Source organism: Podarcis bocagei (genome assembly GCF_964188305.1).
Source record: "Podarcis bocagei genome assembly, chromosome: 4".
Taxonomy (NCBI): domain Eukaryota; kingdom Metazoa; phylum Chordata; class Lepidosauria; order Squamata; family Lacertidae; genus Podarcis; species Podarcis bocagei.
Window position 1 is genome coordinate 9904330 of NC_138128.1, and position 25733 is coordinate 9930062.

Sequence of the window (25733 nt, forward strand, 5' to 3'; positions counted from 1 at the left end):
TGCCAACCTAGCAGTTCGAAAGCATGTCAAAGTACAAGTAGATAAATAGGTACCGCTCCAGCGGGAAGGTAAACGGTGTTTCCGTGCGCTGCTCTGGTTTGCCAGAAGCGGCTTAGTCATGCTGGCCACATGACCCGGAAGCTGTATGTCGGCTCCCTCGGCCAATAAAGCGAGATGAGCGCCACAACCCCAGAGTCGGCCACGACTGGACCTAATGGTCAGGGGTCCCTTTATCTTTTTAGACAGTGAAAAGGCTGGGCCCATTTGCACTGCTGAGGCACTGCTTTTCTAATACAAGCTACTGTACAAGCAAAATCGAAATAGTGGTTCCAGACAACAATTAATATAGCCTCAAATTATCCAGCAATCCTCACCACTGACTTTTATACAGTGTTTACTCAGAGGTATATTATCATCATCATCATCATCATCATCATCATCATAGAAAGAGAGGAGTGCTGTTTGCAAGTGGACTAAACAGGATAAAAGGGTCTAACAACCTATATTCCCAACTCTCTACTGTTGCTTGACTTTTGTGAGTTTAAACTCTGCTACTGTGGTCTCTGTTGCTGGAGAATGAGTTCTGATCCACATTTTGAATCCAGGCAGCTTTTGTTATCCCCCCCCCCACATGGGTCATAGGAATACATATTTTCCTGCGACTTTAATTATAAGCTTCTTCCTTAGGCTTGTAAATGCATGGGGTTTGCAACTGCCTGCACTTATCTATAAAATCAACAGTTTATTTTTGTGATTTTTAAAAACACACATGAGTTATTGCCCTAGCGTGAACACTTTGCGTGGGGCAGTAGGCATGGAATAGCCCATTCTCGCACCCATCACAACTTAAATCATTGGATAGTGCACACTGGTGTTTTTCAATGTTATTGTTGTTGTTTAGTCGTGTCCGACTCTTTGTGACCCCATGGACCAGAGCACGCCAGGCACTCCTGTCTTCCACTGCCTCCCGCAGTTGGGTCAGACTCATGTTTGTAGCTTCGAGAACACTGTCCAACCATCTCGTCCTCTGTCGTCCCCTTCTCCTTGTGCCCTCCATCTTTCCCAACATCAGGGTCTTTTCCAGGGAGTCTTCTCTTCTCATGAGGTGGCCAAAGTATTGGAGCCTCAGCTTCAGGATCTGTCCTTCCAGTGAGCACTCAGGGCTGATTTCTTTAAGAATGGATAGATTTGTTCTTCTTGCAGTCCATGGGACTCTCAAGAGTCTCCTCCAGCACCATAATTCAAAAGCATCAATTCTTCAGTGATCAGCCTTCCTGATGGTCCAGCTCTCACTTCCACACATCACTACTGGGAAAACCAAGGCTTTAACTATACGGACCTTTGTTGGCAAGGTGATGTCTCTACTTTTTTTGTTTGTTTGTTTTTCAATAGACTTCCCCAAGTTGATGCCCAATGGGTATCTTACACTACATCTTCCATCAGCCACAGGCAGTATGGCTATTGGAGAAGACTGGTTTACAGGTTGTGCAAAACGCAATGTGAAAAGGTACACATCTTACGCAAAATTGGAAGGGACCTATTTTGTAAAGTCTCCTTATTTATTTTTTCTTTGTCTGGACCAGTCGCCTGTGTTTTAAATAGTATATCCTAGCGATATACTCCAGCCCAAATGACACAGTCAGCCATGAATCATGTTATAGCTGAATCAGCACCAGCTTATTAGAGGTCAGGAAAAAGAGCACCTTTTATGGTGGCTGATGTGATGTGTTTGAAAGGCAATTTCAGTGCAGCGGCAAGCACTATTTTACAAGAGCATATTTCATAAGGTGTGTTGCAGTCTCTGCTTCCCCCTCCCAGCAATTCCATAATTGCTTGAAACCAATTAATCCACAAAACTGTGATGGCCATCAGATCAGAGATGGAGCGGCTTCATTCCTGTCCTGTGTGGTACATACTCAGTGAAGGCATAAGTGATCTGTGTTAAGTAATTCTGAGTGTGTACTCTTCCTGGAGAATGTTAGAACGTTCATTTAAATAACCAGCATTGTCTAATCTCTCTGCAAACATGATGAATGTTTAGCAATTCACCTAGAAGCATTCTTGACCTGCTCTGCTCCAAGAAAGCAGTTCTTCTGCTCTCAATTAATCTGTGGAACTCATTGTCACAGGATGTTTTCTTTTCTGAGTAGGAGGATGGTGTGCTTTGGCTGCTCAGGTTTACGGCTCTGTGACTTTACAACCAATTCCACCCACCTTTGCACTGAAAACGAGAGTTCGAAAAGCGACTGGACTCAGCTATGTTAGTAAAGAAACAGTGATTTGAATATGCTATAAGACTCCCTGGAAAAGACCCTGATGTTGGGAAAGATGGAGGGCACAAGGAGAAGGGGACGACAGAGGACGAGATGGTTGGATAGTGTTCTCGAAGCCACCAGCATGAGTTTGACCAAACTGCAGGAGGCAGTGGAAGACAGAAGTGCCTGGCGCGCTCTGGTCCATGGGGTCACGAAGAGTCGGACACGACTAAACGACTAAACAACAACAACAAATAAGCATGCAACACCAGATGATGATAGAGAGCAGGACATTTTAAAAGACGATTTTCCATGGAGATTTCCCCCCTTTTGTTAAAACGATCTAATTTCTGACTTATATACAGCGGGTTTTTTCCTGTGTTTAGATCTGCCTTCTGCCAAACGTGGGAAAGTTCTGAACATTGATATGCAATGTTCTCAAGTCTTTGTCACAGGATAATTCCTGTTTTGTAATGAGACAAAGGTAGTAGGAAAACAAACAATAACTACAATGGCATCATAAAACTCTTAGCTCTGAGAATAGATCAAAAGTAAGGGTGGATCTACATATGATGGTACCTTGATTTGCATAGGTTTTGGATTACAAACACTTCAAAGCTGGAAGTGCGTGTCATGGTTTGCAACCTTTTTTGGTATTACAACCCATTTTTTTTTGGATTACGAACAAATTTTTTTTGGAAGCCCCATTGGCGAAAGCGCGCCTTGGGTTACAACCTGTTTTGGTTTACAAACAGATCTCTGGAACGGATTATGGTTGTAAACCAAGGTACCACTGTACACTTTTTGAGATCTACATCTTTTTACCTTTCAGGGCAGCAGGGGATATTTTTTAGCTCAGTGGCCACATTGCCTTCTTAGCAGGCTTCTGGGGACCACATGCCAGTGCTGGGTGTTATGTACTGAAGTTCTCACCCTAGGCCAGCAGGGGGACACTGTAGATAGTTTTCACTCAGGTCCACTTATGCAAATAAGGAATTGAAAGTGACGTTCATTGATTGGATAGTTACAGGAAATTGTTACTGTTGCGTTGTAGTGGAGCTCTATATAAGCAGGCTGGCTGAACCCTTCAGTTCAGTTCTGTTCTGGTGTGTGAATAAACAAGAGCTGTTTGAAGAATCGCTGTATCGTCTGATCTGTTCACCCACAACTTAACACTGGGCATGGCCAGAGTCAGAAGTGGCCAGAGCAAGGAATGGAAATTTTACCTTGGTACAGTAGGGTAGTGTCTACGCACTCTTCTCTTTCCTCCATCTAGGAAAACAAGAGTCGTTATCAGAATTCTAAGACACAGTAAGGTTTTATATATATATATACCCACTCAAGAATGGTGTGAACCAAAGCTAGTGAGAGGTGTGGCCTCATAAGAAGGTGTGGCCTGACTGGGAAATATCAAGGCCCAAATTGAGAGACCCGGAGGACTGCCGTACCCCTGTGGTAGGAAGAAAATCAGATGAGTATTTTGAATAGACCAATGGCTACAAAAGGAGAGCATTAGCCTTCCTCCCCTTCCACAACCCTCCACTCAAGCTATGCATACCCCATACTTTCAAAGCACATTCAAAGCACATATCATAGAGCGATGGAGTTGGCAGGTACCCAAACCGCCTGCAATCACTGCTAATTATTTCCCTCAAAGAATTCTGGGCACCGCAGTTTACACTGCACAGAGTTATAATTCCCAGCAATCCTTAACAACAAACGACAGTGGCCATAACTCTTCCTAGGTGGAGGATTTTGCAAGGCGTACAACTCCAAGCAACAGGCAAAATGACAAACCTGGCAGGCAAGCAAGGATCACACTCTAGGCATCTAGAGCATGGAGGAACATCTGTGAACAACTTTACTCCTTCTCAGTACGCATATAGCATTGTTAAAAATATCAAGGGTTTTTTTCCTCCTTGCCAGCATTCAGGAGAAATTGCTCACTTCATTTATTGGTGTTAATCACCCCCTTTTTATTTATATATCTCTTTGATGAATGGGTGGGAGTGAAGCTATTATTAAGGAAAAGCCAAGGCGGCTCCTTTTTGCATAAATGGGAAGAGCAAAATAACAGCATCGCTTGCAATTAATGCCTGGTGCTGTTTTCTACATTCATTTGCCCTTGGATGGTTGCACTTCAGCTTGTGTCCTTGGTTTCTTTTTATTAATGCTGGTCTTTCCAAGACTTTGCAGTGAGAAGAGAAGAATCTCCATTTGTGGCCATTAAGTGGGGATGGGCAAGTTTGTCAGTAAACGTACCAAAGTTGTTGTTGTTGTTGTTGTTTAGTCGTGTCCGACTCTTCGTGACCCCCTGGACCAGAGCACGCCAGGCACTCCTGTCTTCCACTGCCTCCTGCAGTTTGGTCAAACTCATGCTTTGAGAACACTGTCCAACCATCTGGTCCTCTGTCGTCCCCTTCTCCTTGTGCCCTCAATCTTTCCCAACATCAGGGTCTTTTCCAGGGAGTCTTCTCTTCTCATTGAGGTGGCCAAAGTATTGGAGCCTCAGCTTCACGATCTGTCCTTCCAGTGAGCATTCATTTCAGTGGGTTGGCTCCAAGCAGGGCTAGCTCTGGATACAGCATGTAGAATTTTTTTTGTATTTATACTTTGTGCATAAATCTTACTAAAATATTCACAAAAATAGTTGGAAGACTGATAGCTGGGTGGGGAGGAGTCAGGTTAATGACTTTACAGACGTTAGCCAATAGGTGCCCATCACAGCTGGCTTTTTCAGTGCATGATGCTGAAAACCTTGTATTCTGCACAGATTCTTTTTTCTGGGTTCATCTCAGGGCAGAAAAATGTGTGTGTGTTTGCAGCTTCTTGAGTGATAGCTTTGTTAGCTTGATGAAGCAAAAACAAAAACAAGGTCTACCAAATTTCTCACGTCATAAGCTTTGTTGTTCATGTGTTTGCACAGCAGTGACAGCACTATAAACAACTCTTCAATTCTCTTTCTATGTCACGTTTGTTGCTTGAAAGCTGCAGACTGTGCCTGAAAACTGGCTTTGTTTGCGATCCTTAATAGTCTTGTTTCATACAGCACTGTCGTTCCTTGCTGTGCCCCAGACAGCACAGCAAACAGAGTTCAAGCCAAGTTGCACCCTGTCACGCCTTTCCGCCTTTCCTCGATTAGCAGCTGTGCTTTACATTATCAATGTGAGCCTAAGCATTTTATTAATTGTGCTGCATTTGTGCACTGGCGGATGTGCTCAGGTCAGCTTGCATATTGTTCTATGCATCTGTGGTTTCCTCTTTTAGCCCTTAATCGGGGCCCTGTACTGTCGGCTCCAAGAGCAGCACCGAATTAAAGCTGGTGTTGAAGAGTAAACAATGATCTCAGTTAAGCCAGTTAAGTCACCCAGGAGCAGTGACTCACCACAGCAATGGATGTTGAGTCACCACCCATCCCATCCATGCTTATTTCTCAGGAGACAAGGGCACTTGTTGCAGAAGTGGGAGCTGGGTACCACTTTCCCCCTTTAACAGGCCCCAACACCTGTGCCTTCAACCGGCAGCCTGCTCTGTAGAAATCAACCTGGTGAACCTTTCCACAGCATACAAAGGAAATCACAGGAAAATCTTCGCTCACTTGATTTGGGCATTTGCTGTTTTAAAAGCACAGGGGCCGAGTCAGTAACAAAGACCAAAAAAAGAAAGAAAAAGGCAGGGGGAGAGAAAATAAGTGGTAATCCTACAAGAAGTAAGAACAGCTTAAGTGCTTCGTTTGCTTTGTCCTCGTTATGATAATTAGTTGCAGTGCCTCTGTGCCTTCCTAGAGGCAGGAAGACCAGGCAGGAGTGCTGCTGTCGAGGTTTTAATAGGAAGGAGTCAAGGAGATTTCAAGGACGGGGAGGGAAAATTAACAGCAAGGTTCCACCAGCGTCTTGTTCTTTTGGACACCTTCATGATTAAATTGCTCTTAACTGGAGGTATGGGTGCTACTAATGATTGCGCTCAAAATGCGATGAGCATTTGTTGTGGTTGCTCTAATAATAACTGGAGAGAGATGTGCTACTGCAGAAGAGACATCTGTGGTCTGAACCATACAGTGGTGGAAACTGACCCCCTCTCTAAATTGTGCATGTATTTATTCAATACATGTGAACCTTGGGGGATTCCCCAGAGAGGCTGTTTCAGTGCTTTCAGTCTCTTCAGGGCTCAGATAATACATCTGGCCCTCTAGATGTTTTTGGACTCCAACTCCCATCAGTCAGTCATCAGGGAATCTGGGAGTTGTAGTCCAGCAACATCTATAAGGCCATGGGAGACAATTTGCCCCCATCCCAAACACCTTCCTTCCCTGACCGCTTCATTCCAACCCCATCTAGGGTCCTTGAGCCATGCTTGCAAGAGAAACGGGGATTAATACGTACAAAGAGATTCCTCTGATTCTCAGGTGTGATTTGTCAAACCGAATAGCGCAGGATTTAATCTCCTACCTGACCAAATCACTTGGATGTTCCTTGCGTTACTGTGGCATCAGAAGGCTCAAACCCAGGGCTTTCCAAGTGCTGATCTGGGTTTTTGAAACCTTCTGACAAAGCCTTCCTTGGAACCGAGGGTGAGTTGTGTGGAGCAGGCAGTTGCCAAGGGAAACGGTACGCATCTGGGCTGCTTCTGCTGCTACTGCTGCCTACTACAACCGGGCTGCATGATTTTCCCATTTGCTGGGGGCGATGATGAGACCTTCGCAGCTACCCCTGCGTGCTGCAGCTATTTTTCTGGCAGAGAGAGAGGATGCACAAGACCTCTGGCGCGAATGTGGAAGAAGCCGCGGCAACAGCTTCCAGCTTGGGTAAGCTCTCCTTTGCCTTGCTGCATTGGGGGTACTGCAGGCAAAATGGAAAGGGGATCAGGACAGATCTAAGAAGATGAGAAGCATGGGTGCTTGCTGGGTTGGCGTTGGAGGTCAGCACTGAGGACCATACCCATTGCTGACCCTTCCAGAGACCCCCTTTGCCATGCTCCTCTTCCTCCTCCTCCTCCTCTTCCTTGCTGTTCTGGCTTGTTCACCTGCCTTCTGCAAGCAGAGGCGAGAGCAAGAAAAAGGAGCAGCTGCCTTCGCTCGCCTTGTCTTGTCTCCTTCTGGGCAGGGGGAGACAGCGGCAAGCAGGTGGCCCCAGTCAGGAAAGGGGCCCGCCGATGACAGCTTGCCCAAGGACCCCACAAAATCTGGAGCCAGCTCTGCCTGCATGTTTCCCACAACTGCCCTGTGAAAGTGCAAAAAATTGATAAGAGGCACAGAGCAGAATATCCTGGGTGTCTTCAGCTTTGATGGCTTGCTTGTTTCTCAGAGTTTATAGCTCTTAAGGATTCAGAGTTAGGCATCTTCTGGAACACCTCTCCCAGTAATAACTTACCTGGACCCTTAGATCATCATCTGGGGGGCTTCTCTGAGGGAGTCTTGGAGGAGGAGGACAAAGAAGAAGGCCTTTTCAGTTTGTGGCTCCCTGTCTGTAGAACACACTGTCCAGTGAGGGCTGCCTGGTGTGTTTGCCAACGTCTTTTCAGCGCCAGGTAAAATCCTACCTCTTTCCCCTGGTTGCTGATGGACTGTGGTGATGTTGTTCATTGTTAGCTGTGCATTTTGCTATTGGTTTGGGGGATAGCGTTGTGGATTTTTATGAATTGCACATGAATTCCATTTTTCCTTTGCTTAGGCAAAGATCTTAGATCTTCTTTTGAATAAGAAGCAGCTAACAAGCGATATTACGAATTATATCTTAATATCTAGGCAGTGGCCATCTCTGCCGGTGTAATAGTATATTAATAGTATGGAAAAATAGGCATGGTCATAGAGGGGTGAAGTAGTTGTCTAGTTCTTCAACTCAACATAGCTTTCTGATCCTCTCTCCATTATTAGGATCAGTAGGCTCAATTTATGCAAATTAAGAAAAACATGCAAATATTGCCAGCTTGCCTGAGCCATGCAAGCTTCACATTTCTTGGTACAGGATTTCGGAGCTCAGCTGAGGTTTTAAAGAGGGTGAGGTGAGATGGATGGGGGGGGGCATTATTATTTTTTTAACCTAAGGGGGAAAGGAAGCTAAGCAGGGCTTAGCAAACAGAAAGCAGGCACAAAACCTTTCCTTGGTTTCAGTATCAATAACTAAGAAGCTTTTCCGGCTGAAAATCTGAGAGAGGGGAAGATGGAATCTGAATTAACATCCACTGGGACTGTAATAACTTCAGCCGGGGAGTGGGGTGGGGGGATGTGGCTATTTCAAATATACCAAACCTTGATTGAGCAGAAGATAGTAAAAGAACTACCGTATTTTTCGGACTATTGGACGCACCGGTCCATAGGACGCACCTAGATTTGGGGGGGGGGGAATAAAGGCAAAAAAAATTTATCCCCCCCCCCCGCCAGGCGCGGGGCTGGGGCGGGGAAGCCCGAGCTTCCCCCTCCCCCAGAACGGGACCCAGAGCCATGCCGAAGCTGCACGCAGCTTTGGCATCGCTCTGGGAGCTTGCGGGGCTGGGGGAGGAGGAAGCCTTCCGCCAGCCTCCAAACCATGTCGGGAGACAGCGGGATGGCGCGCTGCGCCTCTCCCGCTGTCCCCCGAGTTTGCGGGGCTGGGCCAGCCTTCTAACCAAGTCGGGGGACAGCGGGAAGGGCGCGCTGCGCCCCTGCCGCTGTCTCCCGAGTTTGCGGGGCTGGCGACGGGGAGGAGCAGGCTTCTCCCCCCGCCAGCCTTCTAGCCAAGTCGGGGGACAGCGGGAAAGGCGCGCTGCGCCTCTCCCGCTGTCTCCCGAGTTTGCGGGGCTGGCGACGGGGAGGAGCAGGCTCCCCCCCCAGCCTTCTAACCAAGTCGAGGACAGCGGGAAGGGCGCGCTGCGCCTCTCCCGCTGTCCCCCGAGCTTGTGGGGCTGGCGGTGGGGCTCTCCTGAAGCCTGGAGGTTGTGGGGCTGGTGGGGGGGGGAGAAGCAGGCTTGCTTCTCCCACCCCCAGCCTCCAGATCAGGTCGGGGAATAGCGGGATGGCGGAGCGCTGCCATCCCGCTATTCCCCGACCTGATCTGGAGGTTGTGGGGATGGTGGGGGGGAGAAGCAGGCTTGCTTCTCCCACTCCCAGCCTCCAGATCAGGTCGGGGAATAGCGGGATGGCGGAGCACTGCCATCCCGCTATTCCCCGACCTGATCTGGAGGTTGTGGGGATGGTGGGGGGGGGGAGAAGCAGGCTTGCTTCTCCCACCCCCAGCCTCCAGATCAGGTCGGGGAATAGCGGGGTGGCGGCTCTGCGCCTCCCCGCTGTCCCCAGCTTTTGGGTGCAGGCTGCTGCCCGCAAGCCTTGCGAGCCCGCGGGACATCCCGCCGGGCTTGCAAGACTTGGGATAGCTTCCTGAAGCCTGGAGAGCGAGAGGGGTCGGTGCGCACGGACCCCTCTCGCTCTCCAGGCTTCAGCAAAAGCCTGCATTCGCACCATAGGACGCACACACATTTCCCCTTCATTTTTGGAGGGGAAAAAGTGCGTCCTATAGTGCGAAAAATACGGTAATTCCCAAAAAAAGATGGGGAAAGGGATGCTAGAGATAGAAATCTGGACATATTTTTTCTCTCTGATCGGCCAGTATTGCCTCCTAGTATTAACTTAAAATTATTTTAAGGTATTACATTGTTGGTATCTGACAAATTCTAGAGATGACTTAGTGTTACACGTGTGGTTTGTTTCTCCCAAACAAGCCCTGAGCTTGTAAGCTAGGAACAAACTCTGGTTTCCACTCATCGTTTGTTTGGAGACAGGCAAACCATAGTCTCTGATTCACAGTAACTCTAAGCTACAGTTTGGTAGGTTTCCTCTCTGCTCAGTAAATCATGGAATGATGTGTGTCTTTTAGGGTGAGGGATGGAGAGGGGAACAGAATGGAGGGCATGCCTGACAGGGACCCTGAAGACTCCACACTGCAACACTTTGCTGCTGTTCCAAATTACAATATCTATTTCTGTCCTTAGAATCCAGGTCTTTAAGCTTGTTGCTGACAGCTCACTACCTATTTCATAACATTAATGTTGCTTAAAATACACTTAACAACGTGTTGGCTCTGAAGTCAGCCTCTTAATGGGATTACTCTGGCTCCATTTACTGCTGCTCCTGGCCGATCAAAAACCTCCCTCCTATAACAACGGAGGAGGACTGTAAATATTTTCTTCCTGCACTTTTGAAGTTGAGACCTGCTACACTTCTTAATGCCACTGAAGCTTTACATGTCTGAAGGGAATCAATACTGGTGTTGCGACACAGGAGCTGTCAGCAAAGCACCGGAGTTATATATAAGAGCTGTCCTATTGATCTGTTATAAGGTGGAGAGAGAAAAAAGCTAGGAAAAAAATGACTTCGTTCCCTGTCTGTCATTGCAAGCTCACAAACTAATGACAGATTGCTCTGCAAGCTTGAGAAACTGGTCAGGTTTTAACCAATCTTTCCCACTATTTCATAATTTGCTTTGTGTTCCAGACACTTTCATCCAAAGTGCTATAAATTGGAAAGGGGATAAATAAGATAAGCTTTTCACGAAACAAGTTCTACAGAATTATTCCTTGTAGGATAAGCTTTGGTACTCCTTCGAGCCAGAACTTCTTGCATGAGATCAAGTACATCACCGCTGGCAGCTACGAAGTGCAATGTAACTTTTGCAAAAGATAAACTCGTAAATTCAAACCCTAATTATTTGTACTTTGGAAGGGCAAAATGTAGAGTGACTCCTGTGTCAGTCAGTTTAGTCAATATTGAGATAAGTGAGCTGTTGGCGTTACTTGGTATATTGTGTTCCCAGCTAATAATCTAAAGCTGTTCAAATCCCCGCAACGGGGTGAGCTCCCGTTGCTCGGTGCCTGCTCCTGCCAACCTAGCAGTTCGAAAGCACGTCAAGTGCAAGTAGATAAATAGGTACCGCTCTGGTGGGAAGGTAAACGGCGTTTCCGTGCGCTGCTCTGGTTCGCCAGAAGCAGCTTAGTCATGTTGGCCACATGACTCAGAAGCTGTATGCCGGCTCCCTCGGCCAATAAAGCGAGATGAGCGCCGCAACTCCAGAGTCAGCCATGACTGGACCTAATGGTCAGGGGTCCCTTTACCTTTACCTTTACCATGGCTTCTCATTTGGGGCCATAGAAAAGAAAAGCATATTTTATGCCAGATGATGAACTTTTGCCAAGGGTCCACCACCCCATTTTTTTACAATGCAACAGTAATGTAAAATTGCAGTTTTGAATGGGACTCTCTTTTACAAGGCTCATTATAGCTGCCTTCCTCTGCATCGTTTTGTATGGTGCTCTGCTTTGCATGAACCCAAATCGCAGTCCTGGGGGTTTGTCAGATGCTGTCAAATCCCATTACGGATTGCCTACAGATTCTTCATCCTTTAACAGAAAGTTCAGTTGCATCATGAACAGGGCGGCAAAAGAGGCCAGGGCACCTTTTGTAGAAGGTGGAATTTAAGCAGGCATGGTATGCATGGCAAGTCTGGATGAATTTCTGTCATCAGATTTTATGTTGTTAGCTGTCCTGGGCAGGATATAAACGGAAGAGATAGACAGATAAATAAGCAATTCAGTGGAGCTGAGTCCCAAGTATAATGTGCAATAGGGTTGCAACTTAACAACTTGTGCATATTTACATGGCAGTAAGAACATCTCGTCCAGCGTCCTGTTTTCACAGTGACCAGCCAGTTGCCTGTGGGAACCTGCAAGCAGGACTGGAGCAGAAGAGACCGCTCTCCTCTTCCATCAGATGGTATTCAGAAGCAGACTGAAAGTGCCACTGAACTTAAAATGTCATCAGATGCAAAGTTCAATAGCACTCCTAGTACAGTGGTACCTCGGGTTAAGAACTTAATTCGTTCTGGAGGTCTGTTCTTAACCTGAAACTGTTCTTAACCTGAAGCACCACTTTAGCTAATGGGGCATCCCGGTGCTGCTGTGCCGCTGCTGCACGATTTCTGTGCAAAGTTCTTAACCCGAGGTGCTATTTCTGGGTTAGCCGAGTTTGTAACCTGAAGCGTCTGTAACCCGAGGTACCACTGCAGTACATAGCTGTCAAGGTTTTCCTTTTTTTAAGGGAAATTCCCTTATTCCGAATAGGATTCCTCGCAAGAAAAGGGAAAATGTTGACAGCTATGCTGTAGTGGCTCTTCAGTCTGATAATTAATGGTGATGACGAAAAAAGAAAAGAAAAGAAAAATGCCCATCTTGACAGTGACAAAATCTCATTAAGCAAATCAGGCTAATGCTATTTTGGACACTGACATATGGTGTTAAATCAGAAGACAGTGCAGTAAAAGTCAATGCCAGCAGCTTTTGCTGGATGGATTCAACACAGGCACAACCCTCTTGTCAGCTGAGATGCCCAGCGACAGGGGTAGCACTGCTTAGTGAGCTGGGGGGGGGGTCTGTGGCAGAGAGAAGTCCAGAATCAGAGGCAGAGGCTGAAGCAGGGGGGTGGGAAGAGGGAGGCCAAGAGGCAGAGATGAGTCACGGGGTCTCCCCCTTCTACTGCAACAAGCTCCCCTCCCGCCTGGTCTCCCAGAAACAGAAGAGGCTTGAAAAAGGTGGATGAGAGGTTGACTTGATGCAGGCACAGTCTCCAGTTGCTTGGGAAAACCCTGGAGAGGAGGGGACTTAGATGGCTATGGGGAGGCGGGGACTTTTAGCCTCAGCAACTGACACATGGGGCAAGACCTACCAGGGATGAGCTGCTTTGCTCATTAGGCCTGACACTCTGCCAAGTCTGTGCAGATAGTTAATAAAGAGTTGACTTTTAACTCTTGCTAATAAAGAGTTAACTCCAACTTACATGGTGTGATTTACTGCCAGCTCACTCCTGACACTAAATAACCAGGAAAAGGTCTGTCAACATGCCAGGTGTGTGGTCTCAATGATGTGGTCTCTCATTCTCTGCACACCTGGGGGGGGGGATCCATGTCTGTAAAAGTGTCATCATCTGTCTAGGGTGGATGGGAAGCTTTCCCCCACAGGAATGAATGGCAGGGATGGGTCACTAAACTCTCTCCTTTGGCAACCCCAACAAGTCAAGCATCCTCCTATTTGCATAGCCCCACCTCTTCATCTACATATCCCCCTCCTGTTTTTCGGCTCCGGCACACTGGCCTGCTTTGTATAGATGCAGGTGTTCTTCCTCATATTATTGGAGGCTTATTGTCGTATGTGGCCAGAACAGAACGCAACGCCAAGACAAACACTGTAATGTCCTTGCGTGAAGAGCACAAGCTTTATGATGCATCATCAAGCAAGAGCGGGGTGGAGAGAAGATGTTCCAGGTAGAAATGATGCAAGGTCAGAGTCAATGGTCTCCTTTTTTGAGATGCACAGCGGTATTTGCATAGGCTCATTCTGAACTTAGCTGCAAGCCATAGCGATCAATGGATGATAAGGAGACCATGCTAGGAAGGAGCTGTACTCCAGGTTGCCACTCCCACACAGCCATCCCCTTCCGTCAATATGAAAGTACATGGATTTGATATTTAAAACAAATGAGAGGAAGTAAGTGCAGTCAATAAGCCTATCAAGGCCTTGGCCAATGGCATCGGGGAGATTTCTGCACGTTGAAACGACCTTGAATGAACTTAAGCTGGATAAGTCATCTGCAGGGATTGAAAGCTGGCATGAGTAAGAGCTGACGACTGTCAGGGAAGCATGGTAAGGGGGCGGGTGTCTGATAGCCAGTTTCGCGCTGGCTTGTTCAATGGCTTCTTGGTGTAACAGATGTAGGAAGCATGTGTGTGAAAACCCTCCTTTCTCCACCGTCCGGATAACAGAAGGAGAAATGCAGTCCTACTACAATTTCCTCCGGGAGTGCGCAAAACTGGAGAAAATGGCTTGTGCAGGTATGTTGATGCCTCTTTACTATAGGAACTCAAACAGCTTTGTTGAGATGTAAACACCAGAGAGTTCTGTGAGATTTATTCCGTAGTAAAAGCGCTCAGTTATGCCGTCTTTAGAAGGGAGGAGTGCTGTTGTATGATCCAAGTCCCTATTGATTTTGTGGCTGCATTTTATTGCATTTTAAATTATTTTCCTGTGGATTTTGAACTTCTGCTGCCCCTGAAGGCTGGTGGATAATATTTGGAAATGTCATGTGTGGTTTTGGGTAAATTTACTCAGAAGTAAGACTCACTGAGTTCATTGGGACTCCCTAGGAATTATGTTCAGGATTAAGGAGTGTTTGATATTAAGGGGTCTGGGCTTGAATGCCCACATCAAGGATAGACATTCGTAGTACAGCCTAGAGCAAGATATTCTCTCCAAGCCTCAGTCCTCCATTTGTAAAACTGAACTAAGAGTGGCCTGCCTTTCTGAGCTGTGAAGCCTATCATCATAATTGTTGTAAAGCACAGTGCAGAGATGAAAACGTCTCTCTCCCCCTCTTCTTATTAACATTTTATTATTGCTCTTTGTTATTGTATATTGCCATTGTGGCTTCTAAGCAGCTGACATGTATCAAGTCAACTGCAAAATAGAGACATGCAATAAAACAACTCCATCATAACATTTTTTAAAAAATGTCCGCAACTGAAATTGCGCAGTAAAACAATCCCATTGAAACAGCGCAACAGTTAACACAGCCATTTAAACAGGAGGTTCGGGTCTGGAGATAAGAGGATCTCCTTCAAGACCTGGTGGAATGCCAGTTTTGACACACAAGCTCCTTTCCATCGTTCTGTCACATGTGACTGTAACCAAGAAACAGAATTCAGGGTGGGGCCCAGCAATTAGAAGCTTGCTTGATTCCCTGTGACTTTGATCGCTGGAGTCACCAGGGCTAGGGAGCACGTTTAGCTTAGTATATCTATATTCCAAACCTCACCTCTCTTTGAATAGCCAAGATTCACTCCAAAGGACTGCTTGATAACATTCTGGCAACAAGGGCAAAGCCTGCCTTCTCTTTGACACTAGATCGCCCAGTTTTCACCGAAAGGGATTTTACTACTGAGACTGGGTTCGGCATTGCTCTGGGAGATAGGTGGGAACAGGTAAAACACCTTGAAGGCTTAGGCTTGCACACACCACCACCTCACTGTAACAGGTGGGGTCCAGAAAACAAGGTCAAGCAGATGAAATTGGGCAACAATCATAAACATAATCCAGGGTAGCAGCAGTAAAGAGGAGCCCAGGGGTAAGCAGGCAAGGCAGTGAAATTGTGTTGGTCCAGAAGCTGAATGCCACACATTGTTCCACCCAAGGCGGATATTGCTTGGCCTCCCAGACAACGCCCAATACCATTTCCAGTAGTGATGTATGGAAGTGAGAGCTGGACCATAAAGAAGGCTGATCGCCGAAGAATTGATGCTTTTTAATTATGGTGCTGGAGGAGACTCTTGAGAGTCCCATGGACTGCAAGAAGATCAAACGTCTCCATTCTTAAGGAAATCAGCCCTGAGTGCTCACTGGAAGGACAGATCGTGAAGCTGAGGCTCCAATACTTTGGCCACCTCATGAGAAGAGAAGACTCCCTGGAAAAGACCCTGATGTTGGAAAAGATGGAGGGCACAAGGAGAAGGGGACGACAGAGGACGAGATGGTTGGATGGTGTTCTTGAAGCTACCAGCATGAGTTTGATCAAACTGCCGGAGGCATTGGAGGACAGGAGTGCCTGGCGTGCTCTGGTCCATGGGGTCACGAAGAGTTGGACACGACTAAACAACTAAACAACAACAACAAAATATACTCTCAGAACCTTCCTCTTAAGGAGCACATTCATTGTACTATTGTCACCCCCTGCTAAAAATCTTTTTTTTAAAAATTTTTTTGATTTTCCAATAAAAAAACATCCAATTAATATAACCCATCATAATACTCCAATTAAAATAAAAAGACCAAATTATAGTCCAGATTATAATTATTAAATTTTCGGAGCTCCCCACGGTCTGGTTCTCTGGTTCTCCACATCTCAGTCCTGCCTCTCCTCGTTGTTTCCATGTTTTCCACATCTCGATTTTGATGCTTTACAATTCTCTGTCCCTGTCAAACATAATATACTTTCATCCGTCAAATACAGCTTTATTAGTATATATTTTTCCAACTGTCTTTTTATCAGCGCAGCTTCCTCTGGCTCCATTCCAATCCAGGATGTTGTCCAAATCTGTTAACTTCAAAAATCTTTTTGTTAATGTATGCTTACCTTTGAGAAATAATTAGATCCCCCCCCAAGCAGTAAAGAGATTGTTCTAAGTAGAAAAAGTATTGTCATAGATTGTGGGGGTGTAGGATTTTGATTAATTGGGATATAGATAAAAATACAAGCTGCTGAACTGTGCCAGGCAAGGAATCCCTGGGCTGGCTTATGCAAACCAACCTGGCCAGGCTAGTGAAGAACAAAGCCAAAATACATTGATAGCCCATCTTAGAGGAATCCGTTGGCCTGAGTAGACAGATATTGCCAAGGTGGTGGGGTATGTGTTTGAAGTGGCAGGAAAATGTGTGTTTTTTAGCAAGATGTTCTGGGAAGAAGGTGGAGAAGAAAGAATGGGATCCATCTTGGGCAGGTTGGCTGAAGGCTGGATGGGAGAGAGATGCCTTGGACTCCAGGGCTGCACTGCTGTGGGGAACAAGCCCCTCTTGAAATGACCATGCTGTAAGATCTGGACTCCCTCCATGCAGACTGTGGGTGTAAATAGGTGAATAAACCACATTTCTTAAAGCTACGACAATCTCTGCTGTGACTCAATTATCCAAAGCAGTGGTTCCCAGTTAGGGGTCCGGGGACCCCTGGGAGTCCACGGAACACACCCAGGGGGTCCGTGGCACCATCCCCTGCCAGGGACTCACTTATCTTGTTAATTACACAGAGAAAGCTACAGTGATGATACATGGCTCACCCAGCCTCTGCTCGTGACCAGGACCTGCTTGCTGGCAGGGGAAAACCTTGTGAAAGAGTTGCTGGATGGCAAGTGAGCTGGGATCGGGCTAAAACCCCAGACAGTTTCTTGAGGCTCTTGCAATTGGAGGGGGCAGAGAGAGAGAGCACGAGAGAGTGCAAATGGCTTGCTCCACAGGGTGGATTCACATGCTTATCATTTTTAAAATGTCTGTTTTGTTGTCTGTATTTTAGTATATCTAAAATCCTTTGCTTATTAGGGCCCCACATTTTCTTCAGAAAATTGCTTTGCACGGGTAACTACCATAGAATTATCAAAATTTTCAGAAGTAGGGGGTCCGTGGCTTGGCTTTTGAAAAATAAGGGATCCTCAGTAATTAACTAAATGGGAACCACTGCTCCAAAGGAATACACACCCTGGGTGAGTGCCTGGGACCCACTGAAATCTTGCTACCATTCAGTAGGGAGTGGGAGTGGCACCCAACTTTTGTAACATTATCATCATCATCATATTTTATTATTTACCTTCTATGCAAGTGTCTCAAGGCAATGTACAATCTGCAAAATCCAGGAAAAACATGGAGAAGGCCCGGCACATATATAGTGGTACCTCGAGTTGCGTTCCGATCTAGTTACGGAATTTCAGCTTACGAACCCGACCAGCCCGGAAGTGTTTTTACTTCCTGGTTCACCATGTGCGCATGCGCAGAAGCGATCTGCACTCTTTGCGCATGTGCAACAGCGATCTGCGTGCTTCGCACATGCGTGGAAGAGGCGCTCTAGTTGCGGACTTTTTGGGGTGCAAATTGCACCCTGAAACGGATTAAGTCCACAGCTAGAGGTACCACTGTATTTAAAATAAAATACAAAACAGAGACCTACTCATCCTGGTGGAGGTGTCTTCAATTGCAGCAATAAATAAATGTTAATTCAGGGAGCGTATGCGCCTATAGGAAGTCTTAAGCCTTGCACCAGGATGCTTTAAAGTACATGGGATATCCCTTAAGCCCTTTTGAGAGGATGCCCCCTGTGTCAAACCGCTTGCTAAGCCCAAATCCAGGGATTGTCCCTTGGAAGGGAGCACCGGCACTCTGCAGCCAGTGCATCCCTGCTGGAAGAAGAGAGGAAAGAGCGAGAGGCCAGCCCTCCCCACGCGAACAGCCTGCTTCCTCCGCCTCACCACCAGCGACACTCCAGCCAGCCAGCCAGACAAAACAAGGCAGGACCTGCCAGAGGCTGTGTGAGAAAAAGGCTGTCTAGAGGCACTTTTTAAAAACTGCTCTGTTTGTTTGGTTTTCTTAAATGGACCTTTTGCACTGAAGCGATGGTGGCGGCTTGGAAAAAACAGCAGGGAAGAGAGCTGGACCTCTTCAAGCTAACAGGTTGGCTTTTCGTGTGGCGGCGGGTGGGTGTGCACAAAATAAATAATGCCATTTGCAGCACCGAACTTTTAAAAGGCACTGCTGCATTGTGTAGTCTCTGCATGTTGCAGAGGGCAGGTTTTTTTTAAAAAATATATATATAAAGATATATTTCAGAAGCTGCTTGAAAACGCAATCCAGCCCTGCTGTTCGTCCCCTCCTTCTCCATCTCTCTCTCCCCACTGGTTCTGCTACAACTAACAACTTCCTTTATTTCTAGAGAATGCTTTATGGGGAACGATTGAGGTCATCCCAGCATGTTTGAGCCCTGAGAGGACACAATCCTACCTTTGCCATGCAGCCTGTTTCCGAGTGGGTGGGTGGGCTTTTAGGGGATTGATGGGCATAGATTGTGCTGTTTGCTTTGAATGACTTCATTGCCAGTGTAATAGGATCAAAGCAATGGGCATTGCTGTTTGGGGTTGCTTCCTGGCTTCTCAGAATGGACCGAACCCACTTAGTCCCTGTAAAGTTTTTGTAGTGGCAGAGAGAATCAGTTGAATGAGTGGAAGACCTGTGGCATCTCACCCTGTACGGAGCAGTGATCCTGATCAGATTTAAGCAGCAGTAAGTTCCATTTGAACTCCATGGGATTTAACTACAGAGTCTGAACCCACACATGGGATCAGGGTTTAATAACGTCCACAGTGTTAAGTGTAGCTGATAATAAGTCACAGATATGTCAGATCAGACCACTGGAGACTTCTATAGATTATTGTGAAATGAATTTTTCAATGGGAACATTGCCAAGGATTTTCTTTGTTCCTAGGTTTCAGGAAACTCCACATCCCTTCTATGCAAATGCAGAACAATTTGCAATTTTCTTTTATAAATATTTTGCAGCTCAGGCTATGATTCTGTATAAATAAAAAAATCATTTTAACAGAATAGAGGAGGAAAACTGCTGCGAGAAGAGTGTCATATCCTCTATTTCAACAAGGGAATTCTTGGAGGTTGTCCGGCAGCATTCTTGCACTGCAACAGTTGTCTGCAAGATGGTAAATTAATTTGTTCCCTTTCCCTCTCAGCAATGTGAAATAGTTCAGAACAGAATTATTATGGTTTTTACTTAAGGTAGGCAGGCAGGCAGGCAGATGCTGTGTTTTAATGCAGCCAATGGCAATATTGGAGTTTGTTCTCTTGCACAATCTTGCCCATGCAAAATATATATTTTCCCCCCAGTATGAAACATGGACTATCTCTCCATGTCTTTTGCGAGGCTGATGGCATTCATCTTTTCAAATGTGCTCTCATTTCAGTTCCAGCAGATAATGAATAGAGGCAGCGAGTTGGATACTACACATAGAGAAATATTCAGTATGCTCACAATGTGCGCTTTACGTATGCATCTCTTGTTGTGATGTATTTTGGGGGCTGCTTCATTATAAGGAACAGACGTACAGCTAGGGCATGGAGGGGAGGAATATGAGACTTATCTAGATAAGTCTGAGAAAGCTGTCAGTTCAAAAGTTATGATGAAGGCACTGTTCTCCCTAATTAGATTTGTGTGATTGCTTTGCAATATAGCAAACATTCAACCCTTCTCAAATAACATGAAAACACAAAATTTCCACTCATGTAAAAGAAAGAAAAAGAAGGAAAGAGAAAGAAAGAAAGAAAGAAAGAAAGAAAGAAAGAAAGAGAAAGATTTGAACCCTTATCTCAAATGCACTTACTTTCCACAGGCAGGGAGTAATTGACATACATGTTACCATGTGATTCTCCGCTTGCATTCTGAAATTGTGCACTCACAAGTGGCCTGTACCATGTGCTTTTCTCTGTGGATATCAGCACTCCATCAGTGTTTTATGCAGTGATGATGGCTGACTTCCTAACAGGGCTGGCCTATCCATGACATGAGGTTGACTGAGGCAGCCACCTCTGGTGGCAGAATCAAAGGGGTGCAAACCCCTCCCTAGCGCTAGAGAACTGAGGAGAAGTGACTGTGCCAATTTCCAGGTTCTGGCGAGTTCTGCAAACTGCTGACCTGGAGGCACCCACAAACGTTGTGAGATCAAGGTGCTAATGCTGTTGTCCTTCAAGGTTTCATGTTCTCAATGGGTCTCCTGGAGTTAAAGGAAACATAGGGAAATGGATGCAAGTCATCTCTAACGCACATGCATGTAAGTGTTTGCAGATGGAAGCTGAGGGGCCATGCAGTGCACAGCCTGTCATGTTAAAGCATTGCAGCTGCCAATGTATTTTTTGTACTATGGTCTAAACCGCTGAGCCTTGGGCTTGCCGATCACAAGGTTGGCGGTTCGAATCCCCGCAACAGGGTGAGCTCCTGTTGTTCAGTCCCAGCTCCTGCCAACCAAGCAGTTTGAAAGCACATCAAAGTGCAAGTAGATAAATAGGTACCACTCCGGTGGGAAGGTAAACGGCATTTCCATGCGCTGCTCTGGTTTCGCCAGAAGCGGCTTAGTCATGTTGGCCACATGACCAGGAAAAAATGTCTGCGGACAAATGTCAGCTCCCTCGGCCAGTAAAGCGAGATGAGCGCCACAACCCCAGAGTTGTTTGCGACTGGACTTAACTGTCAGGGGTCCTTTACCTTCATAATGTTATAGTAGGTCAGTTGTGTTTTTCTAGTTAGCATAAAAGGTAAAGGTAAAGGACCCCTGACAGTTAAGTCCAGTCGCAGACGACTCTGGGGTTGCAGTGTTCATCTTACTTTACAGGCCAAGGGAGCTCATGTTTGTCCGCAGACAGTTTTTCCGGGTCATGTGGCCAGCATGACTAAGCCGCTTCTGGCGCAACGGAACACTGAAACCAGAGCAGCGCACGGAAACGCCGCTTACCTTCCTGCCAGAGTGGTATCAATTTATCTACTTGCACTTTTGGGCGTGCTTTTGAACTGCTAGGTTGGCAGGAGCTGGGACTGAGCAACGGGAGCTCACTCCATCGCAGGGATTTGAACCGCTGACCTTCTGATCGGCAAGCCCAAGAGGCTCAGTGGTTAAGACCACAGCGCCACCCGCATCCTCTAGTTAGCATAACTTCAACCAAAACAACAAGAATCCTCTTGAGTTTTGAATGGGAGAAAGACAGGACTGTTGAAGGATAAATTCAGTATATAGGAGGCAGAGTAGAGCCTTTAGCAATATGAAGCACCTGGATATTTAATGAGGTAATATTGTATTGCAATTGTGGTATTTCACACATGTGTAAAATACTGAAGCACATGAAATTGGAATTGAAAATTTTATGTAAAATTGCTAAACATACATACATGAAAAAATGAGGGGAAGCATCACCTGCAATCCTAAATAAACTTGCCAGGGAGTAAGCCCCATTGAACTTAATGGGACTTACTCCTGAGGAAATCTATGTAGGCTTGCATAGTATTCCTGCTTTTCGTAGAAAATGAATTTTCTAATACACATGAACTCAGTCATTGGAAAACTCTCTCACCGGTTAGATTCGGAAAAAGTGACCAGAGCAGTTTTCTTCCCACAAAAGTATGAGCTAAGCTGAAACCGATTCAGCAGCTGGCATGGATTAGTAAAGCAAACCCTGAGCAGAACAGAGGGACAGCAGCAAATGAAGCCATATCTGTACGGCCAGCACCATAACCCAGCAAGGCTGGGCATTAGCCAGGACCCTGTGGTGGGCAAAGGGCCCACCCTGCTGATAACAATATATTCTTAGTTTGTGCCAGGAGCACATGAGAAGTTCAGAGGTCAATGTAAGACTCCTTCCCTACCCCAAATAACCCGCATGTCCCAAAGGGATTGGAAGGGGGCGTGCTTAATCTCTAACTTTGTGCGGGATATTCTCTTCAGTACTGTGGAGCACATCTGGATCTTAGTGAGATTCATGGGAGTCTGAGGGGACATTTCTGCTCCCTCCAGCACTCACACACACCCTGTATTGATTTATCAATCATATAATATGACTTCTGCTTTAATGGTGAGGTCTAATTTATTTTTTAGTTGTTGCTTTGTTGAAAGTGTTGTATAGATTGTAATTGTTTCACTGATGAGTTTTAAATTATTCTATTTGATTTATGCTGCGTTTGCATAGCTGTCAACGTTTCCCTTTTTTAAAGGGAAATTCCCTTGTTCCGAATAGGATTCCTCGCAAGAAAAGGGAAAAGTTGACAGCTATGTGCGTTTGTGGTGTTCTGTCATGTTATAATTACTTATTGTTTGGAAGTTGCTTTGGGATTCATTTGAATGAAAAGCGGCATAGAAATACAACCAACCAACCAATCCCGTGTTCTACCAAATTGACCTGTGAGGCTGTTTTCCCTAAAGCACGTGACAATCACAAATGACCAGATCTTTCTGTTATGTACTGAAGTTCTCACTGTGGGCCAGCAGGAGGATACTGTAGATAGTTTTCACTCAGGTCCGCATATGCAAATAAGGAATTGACAGTGACGTTCAGTGATTGGATAGTTACAGAAAGTTGTTACTGTTGCTTTGTAGTTGAGCTCTATATAAGCAGGTTGGCTGAACCCTTCAGCCCAGTTCTGTTCTGGCCTGTGAATAAACAAGAGCTGTCTGAAGAATCGCTGTGTTGTCTGATGTGTTCACCCACAACTTAACACTTTCCTTGCAGCAAAGAGCTTTGACAGCCCTTTGCTGAGCATAGGACAGGCAAAGCCCCTTGAGCTGTGGTCCCCAAGCACCCAAAATCCAGCTGGCTGCCAGATGCTGGGGAAATGCTGGGGAAGGGACTTTGGCAAGTGGATGAAGCCACTTGCTAATCAGTCAATCTGCTGATGCCATAATGATGTCATGTGATTGACAGGAGGATTGTCCCACCCACCTGTCAAAGTTCTCCTGCTGGGTTCCCACCCCGCAGTAATCTCTTTGCGATACCGCCATTACCCTTTGGAAGGCTGACATACAACAGGCACCTCTTTCATAATGTTGTATGCCACCCCAACCTCCAAGCCGTGTGAGATTCCAAAGGTGATTTCCCAGGGCTTGTGTTTTCCTTAGAATGAGAGACAGCAGAGACTGTGGTGTCTTTAGGATATATGGTTTATTTACACACACACACACACACACACACACACACAACCTGATCCCACGATGGAGGGCTGTACAGTATTAACACTCTCAGAGGGTCTTGCTTCCCCCATAGCCATAGCCTTGTATTGAAACAGAAATCAAGCATCACTCTGTCTCTCTGGCTTCCCAGCCTACTGCTTCCAGCTGCTAGCTGCTAGCTCACAAGACCCAACTCTCCTTTCCCCTCTCTGGCCTTTGTATTTCTAACTACCACCCATTTGCTGTCTGGCACAGATCCACTTCCTTCATTTCCTTAATGGCCTAGGCTATCACCCCAGGAGGAAGCCAGCCTTGTTATTCCAGAAATCCTTTCTTATATTTTAACACTTGCTGGATCCAGGGTCTCAGCATAACAGCCTTATCCCCCCCCCCCCCGCCGCCTTTTATGTGCTGGCATCCGTCTGTTTTGGGAGACAATGGAGGAGTACGTCTTTGGGGGTGAGGTGAAGCTGTTGGAAGGTTGCAGTCCGATCCATAGCAGTACTTTGAAATGAGTAATTCTCAGATTACTCATATTTCTGCAGTAGGCTCAGTAACAGCAATACCAATGAAAGCCTTTGTCTTGTTTGAGTATTCATCATACACAGATAGAGAGCAAACAGTATACTAAATCCTGCTAAAAGCTGTGGTTGGAATAATTACCCTCCTTTTCTTACTCCCTCTTCCCTACACTGCAAGGCTGGCTCAACCATTGGGCAGAGTGAGGCAGTCACTTTGGGCAGCTGGTTTGGGGTATCATGAAAGGGCAGCCTGCTCTTAGTTGTTTTAATTCATCATTATTGTGCTTTTACTCCCAGTGAGAGAGGCTTGTGGGATTTTCTGCCTCAGATGCCAAAATAGCTAGACCAGTCTTGGATGTGTCTATATGTCTTGGTAGGGAGTCATCGCTCACTATTCTGCAAATATCTTCTTGGCCGGCCGTATCACACAGACGGAATAGAAGCCGAAGCTCTGTGTTAGGAGGATGATCAGCTGAAACACTGATCCAGATTCAGCCTTACAGGCAGAGGATTTTCCTTGTGATTAAATGCAAAAAACCCACCCCCAACAGCCCTATCATTAGATACGGCTTCTGCCCGTGTATGCTAACTGGGTCACGGTTTTCTCCATCCGCCTGTCCCCACGCGGAGCTTTGCAGAATAAGCTGTGCTCATAACCTCTCCTCCCCTTGCAAGAGCAGCATTCGGATTCCCTGCTACCATCATGCAGATCTCGTGTCCAAGGCTGGGCAAGCTAAGCAGAAATAGCAATTACCATCAGCATCCCCCGGGCAGCTCCTGCGTCCTTTATTTTAACACCTCTGCAGTGCTTCTTTCACCACGACTTGGCCTTCAGAGGAAGAGTCACTGAGCCATGGTAATCTGCCTGCTGCAATTTGTGACTTGTTTCCACTAGAGCAAAGGGGGGCGGGTTGGGGGGGGGTCTGCCACTGACTGTACTTGTAGGGCAGAGATGGGGACATAGAAAGCCTGGGGCCAAGATGTGGCCCTCCAGGTCTTTCCATTTGGTCCTTGGGAATCTCCCCAAACTGTACCAACTCCCTGGGCTACATCCTTCTCTGGACCTTCTTTGCACTGTAAGAAGGTTAGAAGAAACTGCTGGATCAGGCCAATGGCCCATCCAGCCTAGCATAATAATAACAACAACAACAACAACAACAACAACAACAACAACAACAACAATTTATTATTTCTACCCCGCCCATCTGGCTGGGCTTCCCCAGCCACTCTGGGCGGCTTCTAAAAAAATTTAAAATACTCTAATACATCAAACATTAAAAGTTTCCCTAAAGAGGGCTGCCTTCAGATGTCTTCTAAAAGTCTGGTAGTTGTTGTTCTCTTTGACATCTGGTGGGAGGGCGTTCCACAGGGAGGGCACCACTACCGAGAAGGCCCTCTGCCTGATTCCCTGTAACTTGGCTTCTCGCAGTGAGGGAACCGCCAGAAGGCCCTCGGTGCTGGACCTCAGTGTCTGGGTAGAACGATGGGGGTGGAGACGCTCCTTCAGGTATACAGGACCGAGGCCGTTTAGGGCTTTAAAGGTCAGCACCAACACTTTGAATTGGGCTCGGAAACGTACTGGGAGCCAATGTAGGTCTTTTAAGACCGGTGTTATGTGGTCTCGGCGGCCGCTCCCAGTCACCAGTCTAGCTGCCGCATTCTGGATTAGTTGTAGTTTCCGGGTCACCTTCAAA

The 25733-nt window shown here is 46.3% G+C and overlaps 1 protein-coding gene across 7 annotated transcripts in view; it reads left to right on the top strand.

The window, feature by feature from the left end:
- Positions 1–25733, top strand: part of MCF2L2 (MCF.2 cell line derived transforming sequence-like 2) — a 235307-nt gene that overhangs the window by 6990 nt on the left and 202584 nt on the right. The window contains exons 1-2 of one of the 7 annotated variants that reach the window (XM_081190000.1): positions 7025–7059; positions 7637–7781. The exons of 4 other annotated variants lie outside the window; for them this stretch is intronic. Coding sequence is in view for 2 of the 3 variants with exons in the window: in XM_081189998.1 (XP_081046124.1) it covers positions 7002–7059 (58 nt within the window). In the remaining variant the exon portion in view is untranslated. Of the gene's footprint in view, positions 1–6903; positions 7060–7636; positions 7782–18329; positions 18477–25733 lie in introns of those variants that run through there. 2 more of the 7 variants (XM_081189998.1, XM_081189999.1) reach the window with 2 other exon arrangements.